We start from the raw sequence: 20,751 nt of genomic DNA, 5'->3' as shown, positions 1-20,751 counted from the left end.
AAGCAGTCTGCAGGCTTCTGCTGCTGGCCAGGAGAGGCAGAAGCACGGTGGCTCTGAGGGCCACCAAATAAGGAAGGACATCATTTTTCTCCACCTTATCTGTGTGCATGCCAGTGAGCAGAGCGACTTGCCTCACTCACGGCAGCATCCCCAAACATGGTTTGGAAGAGACCTAGGTGCTGCCTTGAGCCGAGAGGTGCAGCCAAGAAACAAACAGATCAAACACTCCTCTCCTTTTTCCCGTGATTTCTGTCCTTTCCCTTCTTACCTCCTCCTTCTGTTGACATTCGTCATTAACCTAAAAAAGAGGACAGCTGTCCTTTTCCCAAAGCTCCGGTGACCCCGCCCCGCCCAAGTGTGACTAGCCCAGGTTGGTGATTCTGATCTGTTGCCAAGCCAAACTGGCTCCCCGGAGAGCCTTTTGGTAGGTTTCCAGGGGCCGTTTCCTTGCCAAGCATTCCTTTTCAGTGAGAGGACATTTTTTTTTTTCATCCCTGATAAACAACCCCGGCCTGCCACAGCTGAGAGGGGCGCCTGGCAGATGCTCCACTTCGTCCCCAGCCGATCCAACCCCCCCAGGCATCAATGGCTCTGTGAATTCCTTTGTGAAACCCAAGATCCTTGTCTCCAGAGGAGAGCAGAAATCCCCAAGGGGCTTCAGGCTCCCTCCTCCCTGAAAGTTCTGCTCCTGGCATCAGGAGAGTCTGTGTTTGCAAATAGGCCCTTCCTTTCTTGGATTCAGCTTAGAAAGCTCACGCAGGCTCCTTCAAAGAGAGAGACTGGATCACCTTGACTTCGCACTTGCAGATCTACCGAGGGAAAAGGACAAGCTGGAGAGTATCAGGGGGAGGGGAACAGTTAAAAGGATCTGAACCCAGTCACTATCAGAAGATGAATCCCAATTCCACTTCCCGGGAGGCTAATGTGCCCTCCAAGTGCTGAGCTGGAGGATTAGAGGTGGGACACCAGATAATTAATCCCGGCACTTGGAAGGCAGAGGCAGGTGGATCTCTGTGAGCTCAAGGCCACCTTCGTCTACATAATGAGAGAGGCTGTCTGATAAAAGGGGGTGGGCGGGAGAAAAATAAATAATAGGAGAAAGGTTGATTGTGTAGCTCACACCTCCCCCCATTACCCTCCTTCCTGAACATTTTATTTCCAGCTTAGCAGTTAATTAACATACATTTCCTTAGGCTGCAGAGGTGGCTCTGTTTTAAGAGTGCTTACTCATCTCTCAGAGGACCTGGGTTTGGTTTCCAGCATTACACGCTGGCTCTGGACCCACTGTCACTCCAGTTACAGGGGTTCTAATGCCCTCTTCTGGACTCCTCAGACACTGCCCACACTGGGTGTATGTAAACTGATTTGGACACACCCATATTCATAAGTAAATCTTTAAAATATGTCTTTCCTTTAACCCAGAAAGTGGCCTGGTTAATTATCACCTGGCAGGATCTCAGAAGACTGGCCTTTTAAAATAAGATGTCATTTTGGTGGGAAGAAATGTAGAAAGAACTCAGCTCTAGCCTCTGCACTGGGGATGATGCATTTCATGGTCCCTGAGGGCTAAGAGTCAAATGTTCTCCTGAATATAAAGTGGTCGGGTAAGTCAGTGTGCTGTCCTTGTACCATCCTCAAAATTCTCCCCACACCATTTCTAGCCTCATTGAGTGACAAGAAAACAGGTCATGGCGGGTCTGATGGGTCTTTTCTCCTAATCCGTTTGGCTGTCCTGCCACAGAGAGAGCCCAGTGCCCAGAGGAGCCTGATTCTGGCCATTGCTGTGGCTCCGTGGTGCCTCCGGGAACGTGACTGCTGCTTTGGGAGAGCACACTGGCTACTCACCGGTTTGCCCCTTCCAATGAGTATCCAATGGGACCATCTTCTCTTTAGTCTAAGCACTAAGTGCCTAGTGGGTGCCAGGACTGTTGCTGTAAGAGCTCGGTGTAGAGGGAAACGGATACTCTTGCTTCAGGGAACCCAAGTCGTAGGGTCCCTTATTGATTTTTTTTTTTTTTTTAATTTTTGAAACATGTAGGAAGTCGAAGAAAAAGTACTAAGTGCGCCTGTACCATCTTTGCCATTCCTTGATGTTAGTGATTTTATTTCCTTTGGTGTGGTGTTCATGTGCACTCACTTTTTCCTCAGTTTTCTTTTTCTGAAAGTTTAGAGCAAGTACCTCATTCCTAAGCACTCAGAATACCATCTTGGAAGCATAAGATTCTCCTCCATCACCAGCAAAGCCATTGTCATGCTCAAGAAAGACTCTCTTTGGCCAGGCAGTGGCACACCTTTAATCCCAGCACTTGCGAGGCAGAGGCAGGTGGATCTCTGAATTCAAGGTCAGCCTGGTCTACAGGGCAAGTTCCAGGACAGCCAAGCATTCACAGAGAACCCCTGTCTTGGGGGGAAAAAAAAGCGGGGCTCTCTTTAGTTCAACCATGCTCTCTGCAATGACACCCATAGCTCTCAGTTGTTCCAAGAACACATTTTATGGCTTTTCTGTTTTAAGTGACAAGATCTAGTGGAGGCTGGTTGCTTTCAGTCTAGGAAAATCCCTCTTTCCCATCACAGAGCCTTTTGAAGAACCCTTGTCGTCTGTCTGTCTCATGGAACGTCCTGCAGCTGGCATTTGTCTGCCTGTTCCCTTGCGGTCAGATTCAGGTTAGACAATTTTGCAAGGATTTTGCACAAGCAATAGCTTGTGTTTCTTAGTTGTCATAGTTTCAGAAATTTGTGCTTTTGGGAAATGTGACAAGAATAAGTTAAGTAAACACATACTGAGTTGATAATTTGTCTCTGTGTGATCTCTTGAGGAGTCACTTATTTCAACATGTGAAATTAGGGGACTAGATGTGACAATATCAAAGCCCTTTTTACCTTCCGAAACCTAAAGCTCAGCAGGTGTAACCTCTGAGGAAAGTTTTGCTTCCATGGAGGGAACGTGGTAGTTCTCACAGATCCCATGGCAAGAACTTCAGTTTTCAATTTTTCTCTACTTTGACTAGCAGGAATCCTTTTAATCACTGTAGAAATCGTTGTTGATGGTGATAGTCTTCCCTGATGTTGAGGCCAACAGACTAACTGCCAAGATTTAGGTGAGCCACAAGAAACTTGTGTCACAACACAGCCGTAATGTGTCAGAGGTCTTAGTCCTTGGTGTCTACCTGCCTGCCCCTGGGTACTCCAAAGGGCCTGTGGCTAGACAACGCCTTGCCAGTGTCTCTCTTGACTGCAGAAGATTTATAGTGGAGATGAGTTATGGCAGTCTCTGTTTTATTAGGAACTACAAACTGCACCAAGACACTTTTTTTTTTTTGCAATAATCTTTCTTGAAGTCAGAAATTGCATTTTAAAAACGATTTTCCCCTGCTTTAATAAATGGCTAAAAATGTTAAGATGGATTTTCTTTCTATGTTTGCAGTCACAGAAGCATTTATCTCTCACCCCAAGCAGATGTCCTATGTAATTGGGTGTGAAGTAATTCCAAAGTTGCATCAGAATCTCTTCAGGGCGTTGCTATGACAATTACTTCTTTTGAAAATATAATTAAAAAAAAAAAAAAAACAGCCTTGCTTCATTACCAATTTTTCACCATCCACAATAAATTTGGCCTTTCAAAAAGTTGAGGGGGAATAATTATGCAATCATACTTTAACTGATTCTTCTTGAAGTTGCAATAGATAGTAAAGTCATCCTTATCATGGCCTGAGAATGATTCTTAAGGATTTTTGCCTTTCTAAAACTATGGAAATTAGTGAAGACGTCTAAACAATAACCTATTGTTTGGAGGGAAATATGAATTTTAATAGAAAGTCACAGGCAATCCTTCTGACTCTTATCACAAAGGAAAGGACTTTGCAGAGGCAGAGCAGAGACACTAAATTGGAGGGTTGATCAAAATATCTAATTGCAGTGTGATCCTGGCACTCAAGGAGAATCAGGCAGGGGGATCATGAGTTCAAGGCCAGTATGGACCTCACAGTGAGACAATGACTTCTTCTCCTTCTTCTTCTTCTCCTCCTCCTCCTTCTTCTCCTTCTTCCTCTTCTTTGTCTCTCCTCCTCCTCTCTCCAATTTTTGGGCTACTTAGTAAACCTGAGAAAACAGACATACTCAAAGTAATCCCTATGATTGGTTTGGTTTGGGTGTCAGCTTGATGTTGATATTTTAATTCATGTCAATAGAAGGTGTGACTTGAAAAAAACTCCAATTGGAGGGGTTTGGCCTTGGCTGCTCTCTTGGCTGGTGAAAGCCTTATAACCATGTTCCTTTTTTGAGGTTTTGGAAAATTACTGTTGTGATCAATACATGATGTTGCAGTTATGGGCATTTATTTCCATTTTTTGATTCTGTGATTTCTAAGGTTTCAATTAAACTTTAGACCCCCGTGGTGGTTTGAATAAAAATAGCCCCTGTAGGTCCATAGGGAGTGGCACTATTAGGAGGTGTGGCCTTGTTGGAGGAAGTATGTTGCTGGGGCGGGCTTTAAGGTCTCAAAAATTCAAGCCATACTCAGTGTAGCAGTCTCTTCCTGATGCCTGCAGCTCCAGATGTAGAATTCTCAGCTCCCTCTCCAGCACCATGTCTGCCTGTGTGCCACCATGCTTCCCACCATGGTGGTGGTGGTGGACCAAACCTCTGAACTGTAAGCCAGCCCCAATTAAATGTTTTCTTTTGTAAGAGTTATTATGTGTTTCCTCATTGCAATAAAACCCCAACTAAGACAGAAGTTGGTACCAGAAGTGGGGTATTGCTGTAATAAGTCTGCCATGGTTTTGTTTGGAGGATAGGACTTTGGGACTTTCAGATTAGAAAAGCAATTGAACACTTTAAGTGGGGCTTAATGGGACATCCTAGTAGAAACATGGAAGGCAGTGGTGCTGAGGGTGACTTGAACTATGGGGGGCTGGCTCAAGAGGTTTCAGAGAAGAGTATTTGTATGTGTTCTAGACACATACATACTCTTCTGATGTTTTAGGTAAGATGCTTTTCACCTTCATCTGAAAAGTCTGTTGGAGGCTAAATTGAGGAGTTTTGTATTAATGACATTGGCAGAAGAAATCTCGAAACAGCCTAGTATTGACTGTCATGTGGTTATTAGTGTTCCACTCTTATGCAGACCTATGATGAAAAGGAACAAGCTGAGCAAGAAAGAACACGCAATGTATAGCTGGAGGAAGAAAGGGGCACCAGGAAGTGAAGTAGAGCTAAATCTTGTGTTCGAGAAGAGAGACCGATTAAAGAAAAGCCTGTTGTTAAATGGAATAAAGGGGGTGGTGACCTCAGGGCAAGGTCCCACCCAGCTGAACTTCCAAGCTGTGAAAAGGGATTAATGAAAAGTTTAGGGCTGGGTGTGGTGGTGCACACCTTTAATCCCAGGACTCAGGAGGCTGAGGCAGGCAGATTCCAGAGTTCAAGGCCAGCCTGGTTTACAGAAAAAGTTACAGAACACTTAGGCAGTGAAGGAAACCATTGAAAACAAAGCTGGTGAAGATGTAATTGAATGGGGGCGGGGTGGGGGGTGGGAGTGGGAGGGTGGGGAGGTGGGGGGCAGAGGGAGCAGGGTGGGGTGTATGTCTCAGCCCAAGCAAGCAGCAGAACTTATCAGCTTCAGCCATGTGGTTCTGGCTCTAGAGTTAAGGATACAAGAAAGGGGTTATGGAATCTCTATCCACAACTAAGGAAAGCCACTGAGGCCAGGCATGTGTCAGTGGGGTCACTGCATGAAAGCCTTGAGAGGCCATTGCATGAAGCTATGAAAGTGAAGCCTAGAGTGCCTTGAAGACCCAAAATGCTGATGATGCCAGAGTCATGGAATACCTGCTGAGGAAACTCCTAAAAGGGAGTAGAACCAGTACCAGAGAGAAGTGTGTTGTGAGTCAACAAAGCTGAAAGGAGTTGGAGATTTGAAGAGTACTTTCACATCACACATAGAGATGAAGAGTGTAAAGCCAACATGGAGAAACAAGTTTCCGTGTCTCATAAGACACACACACACACACACACACACACACACACACACACACACACCATAACTTCTGCCTTCATTCACTCTTCTTGAGTTGGGGTAGACGAAGTGTGTTACAGTGCAATTTCTCTTAAATAATTCAGCAAACCTATGAACCCCACAAGGACAGAGAAGTCTGTTTCTTGTGAAGAGAAAAATATATGACACACAGTAGGGCCAAATAAATGTTAGATAAGTAATTTTCTTTTTATTCATTCTCTCTCTCTCTCTCTCTCTCTCTCTCTCTCTCTCTCTCTCTCTCCTCTCTCTCTCCCCCTAGTACTGGGAACCAGACCTAGGGACTGGGACTGGACATGTGAGAACTTAACCACCAAGCTACACTCTCAGCCTGGAATGAATTCATTTTATTAACTTGTTTGTTTCCCATGGTCTTCATAAAGGCAGTCATTAATAATCAAATTCTGAGGTCAAGATCAGGACAGCTGGACTGTCCAATAAAGAGCACACCCATATGTAAATCTGCATCCTAAAGTAACATTATGAAAACTGAGTGGAAATTAAAAACAGGTAGGAAGTTTTCTTAAACATTGGTTTTTGTTCTGTAGTGCAGAGATTTGTATTTTGGGTATCTGGAATCCTGAGTGTGAGTTTTCATTTGTTTGTTTTTTAAGCTTCAGGCCCTCTAAGATGCACTAGTCCTCAGAACCACCCCCCCTAGGAAATGTTAACTTACATCTCTGGGACTCTAACTGGGAGGTTGCACTCGTTAGGGTCTGTTGGCATTTGAAGGAATATAATGAAGTGCTCCCCTTCAGAGTCCTCAGCCATAAGCATTTACCTTTAACTTTCTTTACTACTACAGGATTACCTGTCAATTACCATGAGAAATGGTGCAATTTATTTCACACTAAAAGGAGAATTCAAGCTATGTGGTTTGGCTGGAAATGAATTTAAGGATCTCACTGGATTTCAGCTAAATATTTATTTAGCCCCATGGCTTGCCTAGCATCTGTCTATGCCTTTGAAGTCCCAGGCCCTTAGTGAATACTAAGACTCAGTCAGATCTTGAAAGTTAGCTAGAATGGAATTATCTGCATTTGCCTCAAGTAAACTTTTTCCAGGGGACATTGTCCATTGACTAGACTTCCCTGACTCTAGTGTCTGTGTCGTTGTGCCCACTGGCTGAGATGAGTTTATGTGATCAGCAGAATTTATAGCAAGCTGCTTTATTCACTCTTGCACATTGCCTGCTGCCAGGCTGAGAGACCAGGAGTCAGACAGATGGGGAGAGGCGCCATGGTTAGGTAAGAAAGGTGAATTTCCAAGGTGGCCAGCTTCTTCCTCAGCCTCCTGACTTAAGACAAAAGCCTGGCAACTTTTGTCTCAGGCCAGCAGGCCCCCTGAGGATGGATTGGCTCAACAAGTTCAAGGCTGGATCAGGACATGTCATACAACAGGGGCAGACCAATCAACCATCCTGACTATCTTCAAACTGACCAACCCTAAATTAAGGGAGGAAAACTCTTCAGAGGCTTTAAAACCCCCAGGCCTCCAGGAGAGACTAGATCTTTTTGGTTTCTCAAGTCTCCCCTTTACTCACAGAGAGTCTTTTTCTCTGTGTGTCTATTACATGTGTGTGTTTCCTCACCCCCAATAAATGCCTTTACTCCTAATTCTGTCTGTGGTAAGAATTCTCTACTACTGCCTGTTGTGCTTCAGAATTTTCCTACCTTTTAATTCTTTAACTGGCAGAGAAAACGAACCCAGTCAGAAACCCTAGACTGTGGCATCATTTTCAGACTGTATCACTTTGGGGGCTTGTCTGGGATTTCTTTTGTAGACTGTATCAAGGCCCCTGGGATTAGACCTCCACCCTTTACTTACCTAGTGTCAGGAGGCATCTAGTATTCTGAACAGGAACTCTCTGTCCACTCAAGACAGTCCTATCCAGAGCCCAGAGTAGAAGCATTTCAGTTTTCATGCTTGTCTCTTGACAGTGGATGCCACAGTTCTGCTCAAAATGTCCCTAGCACTTTTGTGTTGTTCATATATGGATGATTTCATTCCTGGCTGGCAGGTGAGGGGAAGCAACCTCAAAGCTTGTTTGCTTGCTTTCCTGACTTCCCTTTGGCATTTTCCAATGAGTCACCCTTGGCTGTGAGGACGCTTGGATTCAGGGCATTTGTCTGAGCCAAGGAAGGTGAGCAGGAGCTGGGACTGGGAGGCAAAGAACCAAGTGTAAGTGCGACAGTGGAACAAGATGTCTTCCAAGTCAGGCTCTGGCCACAGTCCTTGGGGCTCTCCTTTGAGTGTTGAGTCAGGTTGTCTAAGGTCAAGGAATGTTAACAACAATAACATTTGATGTGCTTTATAAAATGCCTCCCATTATAGCAAATAAAAGCAACCATTGTGAAAAAGTGCCCTGCTTGTAAACAGAAGTCAAATAAGATATGCATTTCCAGAGCAAAAATCATCCAGCTTCCTAAAAGAATGAGGTAGATTTGTTTGTGCTGGTAGGGAATGATCTCCAAGGCCTGTTAGTAATGGAAAAAGCCATACATCAAATCAACACTCAGTAAGAGCTCAAGAGAACAATATTCTCTAGGTTACTGATCTTTTAAAATGATGTGCATGTTACTCATGCAATTAAAAATAGAGCCAGATGTGCGAAAATGAAATATTTGGTATTCATGCAGAAAGACAAAATTACCCTTGGAGTTGAACTATATATAGCACCTGAACCTAGGTGGGTCTGAGCACCTTTCAAGTGCTGAGTACTAGGAGTGAATGCTTTTCTGCCTCACATATTCTCTTGCTCTATAGAGGATTTTGATCATCTGTCATTTCATCCATCAATGCATAAATCCCAAGAAGACAGCACAGTCCCACCAGCTGAGCTCCAGGGTCATTCTCTTGCTGGTCCTCAGCAAAGGTGCTTGATAATACATTGCTAAATGATTAGAGATTCAACTAAGAGATTTGTTGCTTTAATCCATCTTGGCAAAGAAAAGCTATGCCCAGAGGCTGTGATAAAGCCAAACATACAAACCACACATCTGCTATGTGAACTTTTATAGGAAGGAAGAGCCTTAAAAATCAAGTGATGGGAGCTTTCTCTTCCAGTTAAGAAGTTTTGCCCTCGATTTTGATGAATACAATTTTTCCTTATCTGTTGTTAGGGACCTAACTGCATCTAGGCTTTAAAAAATCTACACTTAGGACTGAAGTTGAACTCAGTGGTACAGCCCTGGCACAGGTATCACGAGGCCTTGTGTTCATGCCCATTACTGTGAAAACCCAAAACCCAAACCAGAATAAGCACTCAAAAGATCCTGTCATGTTTAATAATGACAAACCTAACCCAGTGGGGACAAGTCAGCCTGGCAGTGGCTTTGCCAGCCTTGGGTGCTTCCTAGTTCATCCCCTTTGTGAAATTCAGCTCATTCCAACAGCCCTTGAAGTTCAATCTCTACAAAGTGTTCATTGGGATTTCTAGGAGCTTCTCATTCGGGACCAGCCTGATTCTAGGGGGAAACCACCTGAGTGGAGAGGGCAACAGTTTGGGTCAGCCTTTCTCCCCATTTTGCATTCTTGGAAGTAGTGTGCTCACAGAAAGCCTTTAATCAGTTGTGTTTGGGCTCTGAGTAAATCTGAGTAGGAACTGTGTCAGGAAGTTTGATCTGGTCTCGTGATTTTCTGCTTCTCGGGGGTGGAACTTTGAGAACTCCGCTATCTAGCTGGGCATTTACAGCAAGTTACCGAGTGTTTCTGTGCCTCGGTTGCTTCTCTGTAAAACCAGATCCTTGGCTTTGCTGAGCCTGGAAGGCACAAAGAACTCTGGGATTCAAGACTGCTCAACAACCCAGAGTCCTTTCTCACAGGAAAGCTCTCATGCTCAGGCCTGGAATATAAGGAAGGCCACAAGAATGAAAAAAGCGACAGAGCAGCTTTTCACTTCAAGAGACCAAAGGAAACAGTGTCAGCCATGAAAAGTAAGGGAGCTGCGGCTGTCCTTCGATAGCTCTCTCAGGACAGGACATTGGAGAGGTGAACTCCTGGAATACAAGGTATTAGTCAGTGTGTTGGTTTTCAGGACAATGTCTCATTCTGAAGGTTCTAGAAACAGAATTTATTGGATGGACATTTTAAGCAGGGAAGAATGAGAATAGCAACCACGTTTGATGAATGGTGAATTTGAGGAAGGACAGACATAAAAGGTCAACATAACAAACATAACGTCCTAATTAACACTTCCCTCCAGTACTAACACCCTCCTCTCATTCTTCTTTCATTAAAAAAATAAAAAAAGTCCTGCAAGTGGCTTTGAAGATAGAATCTTTTCCTTGAACTATAAAAAGACTTAACTATTTATATTGTTCATAATTTAACACCTCAGCGATGAGAAGCCAGAAACACGTGTTTTTACCTCTCACAGGGGCAAAACTTGTGGGTTTTTTGTTTCAGTGTGAGCAACAGAACATGATAGCCTCATGCATCTAGGCAAATGCTCTATCATTAGCCCACAAATCTCCAGCCTCAAATCTGCATTTTTCTCAGGCTCAATCAAACTTTCCCTCACAGCTTTTGAAAACTTTATCTCAATGACAGTGTCAAGGTCGTGTTTCTGCTAATAACTGACCTCCTATCTTTCTCTGGACCACACTGATCCATTTTGAGGGAAACACTCTTGATTAGCCTTCAGTTTTAGAACACAGTAAGCATGCCATGTGCTAATTATGGTCAGTGACACCATAAAATAAAAGTGCATTACTTAATGCTTTCAACTTCTTATAATGATGGTAAGGTGGCATGTCATGGGGCCATTTTAGCCCGAGACATCACTCCAGAGAATTCCAAACAGATATAGACAAGTGCCACCCAAACCCATCTCCTTCCCCTCGGGCTGCTTATCCACAGGAATAGGATGTCCTGAAGCAACACTTCCCCCAACTGGAGTGCTGATAAGTCCAGTTATCAGAAAGATATTGCTGTGAGTGTGATGCACAGAGCTTGCATTTTCTTGATAGGTTAGTCATATGAAAGCTGGCAAAGAAGGAAAAAGAGCAGCGATGTGGTGCAATATTAACAGACAGCTGTCCCTGGCTTCCCGATAAGTAGGATGACTCGCATTGCTGAGCCATGCGGTCACTGCCAAAGGAATGGCCCTCTCACATTTCCCCCTGATTCGTATGCACTGTGGCCAGCTTGTCATCTCCTCCCTCTTGGGCTTCCCAGACACTGAGTCTGGAATGAAAATTCACCTGCCTCTGAGTTGGCCGCGGGTGGGGGCAGGGGTGATACTTGACTTCCCAGGTTGGAAGATTATCTCACCCAGCCCTAACTATATAAGCAGCTGGCGTGGAGGGGCTCCGCAGGGCCAGCTCCAGGGGTTCATCCACGAGAGAGAAAACCGCGCAGACTCACGGCTGCCGAGATGATGGTGCTGAGAGTGGAGGAGCTGGTATGTAAGACATCTTTCTTGCCTGACAAAGCTCGGTTCATCTTGGCTTTTATTCGAAAGTTCAGATGCTCTTTCTTTTTTGGGTGTAATTTAAGGGAAGTCTTCAAATGTCAAGTATGGAACAGGGTTTGTTTATGTGATACACAAGTGAAAGTGGGGAAAAAAAAAACAAATTGGACAGCAATGTATTTTCTTGTTTATTGTCTTCTCCTTGGGTTTCATTACTATGATATGCAATAATGTAGTTATCACAACTTGGGGTACAGGTTTTACTGCAAAAATAAATGTCTGGACACTTTACAACTCAAGGCTCAAATGAAAGAATTGAAAAGTAAGTGGGGGTGTATTAGTGAATTTCCTAAGAGAAAGTGGGTTGTGTGGCTAAAAGTAAACACAACCTGATGCACACCTTGTCTTACTCTGTGCCTCTGACAGTGCCCTGCCTGAACGTGGCGGTCCTCAGGGAGGAAGGGCTGAGGACCTCCTGCAGCATCTTTTGTGAAGAGTGACCCTGGGATGGGCAGCACTGGTTCTGACCTCACCGTCTTCCTCACATATAGGTAACAGGGAAGAAGAATAGCAATGGAGCCACAGGAGAATTCCTTCCTGGGGATTTCAGAGATGGAGAATATGAAACTGCCGTTGCCTTGGAGAAACAGGAGGATCTGAAGACGCTTCCAGTCCACCGTGTGAGCCTGGAGGAGCAACAACAGAGAAGTGAGAAGCAGCGAGAGACGGAGGTGAGGACCCATGGAATCTACTAGTGGGAGACTGGGGTGTGGAGGTCCTTGAAGGAGAAGGGAAAAGAGATGGAAAATAAATAAATAAACCATTCGAAAGATGTCTCCATCAAATTCTAACCCACAAAGATGCAAAGAATCAGTATACATGGAAATGATTCTTAGATGAAACCATGACCTCTGGATTCTGAATCAATGACTTTCTGTGCTATGGCCATGTTTTGATCAAAAGACAGAAAAATAATCATAACCAGGGAAGCCCCAATGGCACATACTGTTTACTTAATGTTGAACCAGGATTTCTTCTTTTTGATAACATTAGTTATCATAGATCGTAGTCAGAACAAGTTTGCTATATTTATTGACATTTATTTTTGTTGAAGTTTTTATTGAAATTGTTTTAGCTGACTAATATAAAAAGATGTGCACTCATTGGCAATGATCTCTGTTTCTGAGACTCTGAGTAGTGGGGGCCATTTGAGAGAGAATGCATCGGTATTTGAGAACTTAATATGTATTTTCTTTCCTAGGTAAAACATACTTTAGTTTCTGAGAGTAAGAAAACAAATTCCATAGAAATCTGAAGTTTTCTTTCTGCCAGTACTAATTACAAAGTGATAACTGAGAGACTCCATTGTGCCTCCATCCAATTAGTCAAGAATTAGTTCTACGAGCAAAGAAAGTAAATATGACTCAGATTAAAATTAAACCCCAGATACATTAATGGAAAAAAAATCACTGAAGTCAGACATTTACTTAAAAGCGTTTTAAATTTCCTTTATGAGAAAACCATTCACATACTTCCCTCAGACCTTACAGGTTTTGTTTATACACCACCACAGTTAGAACTCACCATATTTTTAAACGTCTGATTTCTTCTCTCTCTCTCTCTCTCTCTCTCTCTCTCTCTCTCTCTCTCTCTCTCAGCTCAAAAAGAAAAAATTAGAACAAAGATCAAAGCTTGAAAACCTAGAGGACCTTGAAATAATCGTCCAACTGAAGAAAAGAAAAAAGTACAAGAAAACTAAAGTTCCAGTTGTGAAGGAACCGGAACCTGAAGTTATTGTAAGGACTGTTGGTTTTCCAGGATTGTACATCCACGTGGGTTCCAGGGCTGAGCGCTGTGGAGGAAGACTGCAAAGCCCGTGACCACTTTCCTTTTCTCTCCTTTTTTTCCCTCCTTTCTCCTCAATCTCTTTCTCTTCTTTGCTCTCTTCCACTTCCTTCCCATTTCTTTCCCACCCTCCTCTGCCTTCTCCTGCTCTCTCTCTCTCTCTGTCTCTTCCTCTCCCTCCTCCACCCTCACTTTAGACTGAACCCGTGGATGTGCCGAGGTTTCTGAAAGCTGCTCTGGAGAACAAACTGCCAGTTGTAGAGAAATTCCTGTCAGACAAGAACAGCCCTGACGTCTGTGATGAGGTAAGTAGGGCTCATGCCTTCTTGTAGGCTGGCCAATACGGTCTCCCACCTAAGTTCCCCCAGCTGTGCTACATCTGCCAGGAGCATAAACATGAATGTATGGTTCTTCCCTGCCCCCACAACCCCCAAATACTGGATTAGCATTATGGATTTCGAGGAGTTTTTCCTGTCTTCATATAATTCTGTCCGATTTATCTGAAGACATTTTGCCTTTAAGTTCTTAGATCCTTCAGATAGACTTCCATAAGGGCAAGGTCAACAAGTTTCTCCTGGAGAAAGATATTATTAGCAGTGTCTTTTATCAAACCCAACTAGTTCAGCGTTAGGAGGGGAAGATGGAATTCCCAGTCTACCTCCATCACTACCCGATTTGGAGTAGCTTCCCTGCGCTGTCTTCCTCTCAGCCCACCTGTAAGCACAGTCTCATTCTGTTAGCCTAATGGCTCCTTGCTACAAAGCCAACTTGTCAGAAATCGCAACTTTGTATTGCTTCTCCAGTACGTGAGCTGAGAGGGCAGCTCCCGCCAAAGCTGAGCTTCCTTTCTTCAAAAATGGATTTAATGGTTTTTGATATTCAATCTAGCACTAATTCTGCATGGAAGAAAACCATCTGCTGTACTTGGCATGTGCAAATTTGAAAAGGGACATTTCAGCATTGAGATGGTTTTTGAGGTTTGAAGTCCACATCCTTCTGCCTTGGCCTTTAGCACTTAGGAAGGGTCTAGGACAGGAAGCTCAGGTTAGCTGCCAGATAATTATTCTAATCCTGCAATTTCAGTGAGCTCTGGCCTTCTGATTCATTAAAAAAAAAAGAAAAAAAATTCTGGCCTTTCTATCACTTAGGTCATCATAGTCCCAGCTTCACAGCTCTTAAAGGATTATGTGCATTTTTATACACACCACTATCTCTTGTTTTAATCTTTGACAGTATAAACGGACCGCTCTCCATAGAGCATGCTTAGAAGGACACTTGGCAGTTGTGGAGAAGTTAATGGAGGCTGGAGCCCAGATTGAATTCCGTGATATGGTAAATATATTTCTTTGCTTGGACATGAGCCAAAATAAACAGACTATCTGAAAGCTCAGGAAAACGTACAATGAAAAAACCGGCCCAATTGGATTGAAAATTGATCTGAGAAAACTAGTGAAAAGCTCATTTCTCCGTACAAAGGGAGGCTGGGCGATGAGACTAGGTCATGTGGAAAGTATTTTCCAGACAGACTGAAGAGGAGAGGGGTGGTGCAGGGAAGAGAGGAAGTGAGAGCTGTTGAGCAGAATTCAGCAGCCTCACCAGAGTTTGGGTCATTGTCAAGTCAGCGGCATCCCTGGCCTTTCCACCCCACTCCTTCCGTCAGAAGGTGCAGCCTGCTCCTGGCCCCTCAGCTGCCAGCAATGCATGAGAATTTCCTAGCTGCATACTTTATATGATGGATGCCAATTGCCACCGAGGAGATTTGGAGTCAGGCTGCATACTAAATGACTCACGACTAAGGAAAGTGGCTGCTATTCAGACCCTAACAATCAGCCGCTCTGATTTCCATAAAGACCAGTATACAATATATTTTATACCCTCGAGATTGAACTGGAAAATGCTTCATTTGTTTATATGCAGCTCAATTTGACATTATGGTAAAATGGAAAAGGAATAAAAAAAATCTAAAGAACTTAGCCTGAATTGAATCAAAGGACAATATATTGAAAAAATTTAAGACATTAATAATAACAAAGTTTGGATGAAGAGAGGCCCACACCAGAGATAAACCAAACAAAGCCGAGAGGTGGCAATCTCTTCTAAGTGCAGTGTACAGTGACCACAGTGATTGACAGCTGAGGTCCCTAGGCTGTGCCAGTGTAAAAAACAGCACAGAGCCAGCCGGCGATGGCCAAAGACAAGGCTACCTGGGATGAGGTGTTGGATCCAGATTAAGATATTCTGGAATGTGATCAGACTTATTAAAAGCTTCCTGACTACACACACAAATCCAGCCACGCTCACACAGGTTAGCTGAGAGAGTTAGAAGACCCTCAGAAGTGGTTCTCAAGACCAGGAGCACCTAGAACTATCCGTTGCTCATATTCTCCCAGCCTTTGAAACCAAAGACCATCCCCCACCCTGATAAGAGTCTCCTTCACACTGTCTTGTCTTGTGTTTTTTTCTTTCCCAAATAGCTTGAATCCACAGCCATCCACTGGGCATGCCGTGGAGGAAACCCGGATGTCCTGAAACTGTTGTTGAACAAAGGCGCCAAAATCAGTGCCCGAGACAAGGTATTTCCTTGCCCTTCCTCAGGCTTCTGCTCCTTGCTTGCCCACGGGGGTCCTCTGCCAGCCCTCATTCTGTGGACACCTCAGCCACACACGCGCCATTTGCACGTGCCCTGAGGCTTTGGACAGCGTCTGTTCTCACTCCTTCTCCGTCTTCGAACTTTTTAGCTGCTCAGCACAGCGCTGCACGTGGCGGTGAGGACTGGTCACTACGAGTGCGCAGAGCACCTCATCGCTTGCGAGGCAGATCTCAATGCCAAGGACCGAGTGAGTAGCTGACAAGGCTGAGTCACCATAAGCGTATTTAAAATCACCCAGGCGAGCTGGGGTACCCTGGCAGGACCCACTTCCTGGCTTCACACTTACCACACTTGCTTACCCTGCTTCTAGGAAGGAGATACCCCGCTGCACGATGCTGTGAGACTGAACCGCTATAAGATGATTCGGCTCTTGATGACGTTCGGGGCAGACCTCAACGTCAAGAACTGTGTAAGTACTCAAAGCAAGGGTATCACTGGTCAGCTTCCTACTTTCCAGAATTTCTCAAATATTTGAAAATATTATTCCCATGGTAGTAACTTTTGAGGCACACTGATGGTTCAGGCGTGTCTATTTCCATGAGGACAGGGTGAGACTTGGCAAGGACTGGGGTCACAGGGTCAGTTATAGGGAACTTACAAAGAACTGCTCTGACTTTGGAGCTTAAATAGTTCTTTGAAAGATTGGTCTTGAATAAAAGATGGTCAAAACTGTCACCTTTAAAATCCACATTGTGGCACTGGAGAGACAGCTCAGCAGTTAAGAAGAACACTGGCTGCTCTTCCAGAGGACCTGGGTTCAGTTCCCAGTACCCACAGGGTGGCTCACAACCATCTATAATGGGATCTGATGTCCTCTTCTATCATGCAGGCATACATGTGGACAGAGCCCTCATATACATAAAGTACATAAATAAACAAATCTTAAAAAATATAAATCAAAAGCACATTGGATAATTCTAATCTGCCTTGGTCATTCCTGGCTGAGTAGAGCTGGGAGTTGGTAGGAATGAATGTACCCAGCTTTCTCGAAATAGCTCCAATTTACACAGAGACTGAAATTAATTAATACCCAATCTGGGGAATTCCAAATAGTCCTGCTTTCCTTACAATAATATAACATGTCGCCACTCTTCCAGGGATCACTATGCTTTTTCTGATGTTTTAAAAAAAGATAACTACCATTTATTCTCCATTTTATATGCACATGTCTTGAAATAATTTCCTACATTAGGTCCCAAGAATTCCTACCTAAGTATACAAACTAATTTAGCGTCATCCGTACATGGGGAATGTAAGCAGCTTACTCTCATGGCTGCAATCCCCAGACGACGTAGTTTAAAGAAGATCGGCAGGAGGAACAGTCATAGATCACCAAAGAAGTGCTCTTGAGGGTTTTGGAGAACCATTACAAAAGAGGAAAGGCCTTCTTGAGGCAAATGGCCACTTCCTCTTATTGTGTTACGGTGAGGCTGGAAGGACAATTAAAAAGGAAGCTGAGTGTGCCCCCAGTCCCAGCAGCACTGGACACCCCGAGGAAGAGGATCTTAGGTTCCAGGCTAGCGTGGGCTACGTGGAGTGGGGTGTACATGGGACTGGAAGAAAGAATAATAGATGAGAAGTGGTTAGATGGAGCCTGCTTGGCTTGGGAAATGTTAGCAGTAGGGTCCCCTGTGCTAGGCATTGGGACTGGTGTCACCCCAAATTTTCTCTCTTTAAAAGTGAACCTAAAGTACATTCAAGGAAATCTTCACAGATGCAAAAGATAAGGGCTTATTTGTTTATTTCTTTTTACAAGCTATGAAGGCCTACAAGCAGAAATGAATGGTATGCATATATAGTCACCAGAGCCAGGTAGGCCACATAAATGACATCAGTGAGTGGCTACTAGAGTCTGCGCAGTTTACTTGATGGTGGCTCTTCTCCAATCCAGTACCTTGAGGCACTGTGGAATCAGAAGTCTTTCCTGACTTTTTTTTTTAAAGTCATAAATTCACATAGAAAATACCTTGATTCTCCTCTCCTCCCTCTCTTTCTCTCCTTACCTGAGCAAAACCAAGTCTCTGCGTTGATTAGCATATCAAAGCTGCCAGGCTACAACCTCTGGGATCAAGAGTACTCTTGAGCTGAATACAGATAGAAATACTTGGGACTTCTCATATGTAAAGAGAAGAATTGAGAAGTGCCGTGGTTTTAATATGTGTAAATATCTTGAGACATGTGCATAAGGGAGATCAAATTTGGGATTGAAAAATTATTTATTTACATATCACTAACATCAATTTCAAAGAAAGTAAATTTTATAAGAAGCCCTGGTGAAAATTCTGAGAAGTTGTGAAAAACATGCAGAGCAGCCAGCAGCCAGCAGCCAGGCGGCAACTGGCTGGTTATTCATGGCTTGGTGGCAGAATACTTCTCATCAGTCTTTAGAGCTCTTCTGCGAGGTCCTGGAAACACCTGTATACATTTTTGAATTTCACAGTAACTTGAGGCTCTTGTTACTTTAGTACCTAAGGACCAGGGTTTTTTTTTATCAATACCTGGAATAGTTCTGTGGATGGCGGAAGGAGAAGCCAATAAAAATAACATGAACATCAGTGACCGGATAGTCTGAATAAACAGTAGACCGACCACTCATAGTAAAAAGCATATACTTTGATGATATACCTCATCAACATAGAGCATAGATACAGAGCGTGTGAGCTGACAGATGTCTCCCACCTGGAAGTCACATTGCCCTTTTCTCTGTGCAGGCTGGGAAGACCCCCATGGATCTGGTACTGCACTGGCAGAATGGAACCAAAGCAATATTCGACAGCCTGAAGGAGAATGGCTACAAAACCTCTCGCATAGCTACATTCTAAGGAAGGAGACTCTCAACAGGAGCTGTTGACAGGCATTTTCGAAGCATTGCCTACCGGAAGAGCAACCACCAGTTATAAAATCCAGCTTTTGTTTGCCAGAGGGTAGAGAGATAGACTTTAAAGACGCTTCAAGAAAGCACTGGGTTATAGGTGCCAAAATTTCCTTTAGTGATGCTCACCATATTTATTTATTTCTATTTATTTATTTATTTCCGAACACTGGTATTCAGGCTTTCACGAGCATTTTGGGGGGAGTAAAACTTAACCTGTATGCGGTATTCAGAGTCTTCCCATAGATCTTAAACCCTGTGGGTGAATGATGTCTAATTGCATACATTTGTCCTCAGTTGCATAGAGCTATTCAAGGCATTTTTAAGTGGCAAAGGGGGATTATTGCAGCCAGCGCTCTTCGGAACTCTTGCCGCTGGCATTTGAACGAACCGACAGAAGGCATGTGGCGTCGGGAAGGGAATGGAAGCAGTTCTGCAGGACAGACACGGAGCCCGCCTTCACCCATAGACTTGGTTTGATCGGTTGTTTACCAGGTCACACAAGGTCCCCAGGTAAAGAGACCGTCCTGAGTGTAGGTGCAGGGAGGTGGAGGGAGTGGGCAGGGAGGCCGTGATAAACCGAGTCCGATGAAATAAAAGGCAACAGGAAAGACACTGTAAATGTGTAAATGTGTATTGTGTTGTATGTCTATTTTATATTCATAATAAATGCGAACAAATTCTGAATCCTGTTCTAAGTTCTTTGTGCAGTGGTGGGAATTTCTCACTTAAGAAGAGTCATTTAGGAAGATGCTTGTTTATCAGGGTTTTCCAGCTTTTTCAGATTAGAAACATCTAGGGATTTGGGGAGATGGCTCGGGGGTTAATAGCCCTTGCTGTTCTTGCAGAGGACCTGAGTTTGGTTCCCAGCACCAAATAATGGCTCACAGCCACCCATAAAGCCAATCCCACTGGATCAGATTTTCTCTTCAGACTTCCACAGGCAGCAGGCATGCACATGGTGCACATACATGCAGTCAAACACTCATACAGATTAATATAAAATAAATCTAAATTAATAAGAAATGAAGGAGGAGACAGGGAAGAAAAAAAAGCAATGTCCTGTAGAAACTACAGTCTCAGTACTTAATGCGCTGACAGGTTGACCAGGTATTTTGATAAACTGAAGAATTGCCCTCAGCTGGTCTCAGATGAGGTCTGTGAATCTGCATTTCTTACAAGCTCCTGCCTTACCAGGTAGGAGGCTGAGAACTAAACGATTAAAAAAAAAAAAGGATGTTGTTTGGCTCCAATGGTGTGGAAAAAGAGACCCCTGGTGGGAAGAATGATTACTGCACGTTAAACAAGCACTTCTTGAGTGCTCATCAGGGCTTGACTCACTAATTAGGGGCTTATCAATCATTGTACTGTGGACAGGCACAGACAGGGCTAAAGGCCTTCCATGAGAGAACATTCTGGGTCGATGTCTTTTGACCTCCAATGGGAAATTTTGTTGTCAAATGCTGAGCAAGGAGCTAAAGACCTCTGGTGAGAAACACGATTGTCTCGGCCCCGCTGGGACAGACAAGTGTTAAAGTAAGTAGAAACAAATAGATCACATCAGTCATTTTAGGTCCAATGAAGGGGAACTCTAGAGTGCTCTTTCAGTGTCTAAAATGTGGAGGCCCATATGTGGTGGAGTTGGATTTTATGACTTCTTGGAGGTGTCAAGCTTGAGGGAGATGCTGAAAGACGAACAGGACTTATTCAAGTCTAGAGTTCTGCAGGCAGCAGAAGAGAGTGGACAAGCTCATGGGTGTGGGGAATGCCTGGAACTTGGACCTTTGTTGCCTGAGGAAGACTCATGTTAGACCCCAGCACCGTGCTCCCCTGAAACTCACGCCAAGTAGGACTGTATACACCAACCTCTCACACACGCCTCTGCCATTTTGTGGGAGAGTGCAGGCACTCTCTGTCACCAAGACATCTTCCAATCACCCAGC

General features: G+C 44.0%; 1 protein-coding gene across 1 annotated transcript; it reads left to right on the top strand.

The window, feature by feature from the left end:
• The first annotated feature begins 11,277 nt into the window (after positions 1-11,277).
• Ankrd1 (ankyrin repeat domain 1) lies at positions 11,278-19,495 on the top strand. The gene is made up of 9 exons (XM_006989014.4): positions 11,278-11,432; positions 11,993-12,172; positions 13,100-13,237; positions 13,484-13,591; positions 14,520-14,618; positions 15,761-15,859; positions 16,025-16,123; positions 16,247-16,345; positions 18,648-19,495. The coding sequence occupies exons 1-9, from the start codon at positions 11,406-11,408 to the stop codon at positions 18,756-18,758; spliced, it is 960 nt and encodes a 319-aa protein (XP_006989076.1). The 5' UTR covers positions 11,278-11,405; the 3' UTR covers positions 18,759-19,495.
• The last annotated feature ends 1,256 nt before the right edge of the window (positions 19,496-20,751 follow it).

Source organism: Peromyscus maniculatus, chromosome 1, assembly GCF_049852395.1.
Source record: "Peromyscus maniculatus bairdii isolate BWxNUB_F1_BW_parent chromosome 1, HU_Pman_BW_mat_3.1, whole genome shotgun sequence".
Taxonomy (NCBI): Eukaryota; Metazoa; Chordata; class Mammalia; order Rodentia; family Cricetidae; genus Peromyscus; species Peromyscus maniculatus.
The sequence above is the reverse complement of the archived record's forward strand: the minus strand, read 5'-3'. Positions and strand labels throughout refer to the sequence as shown.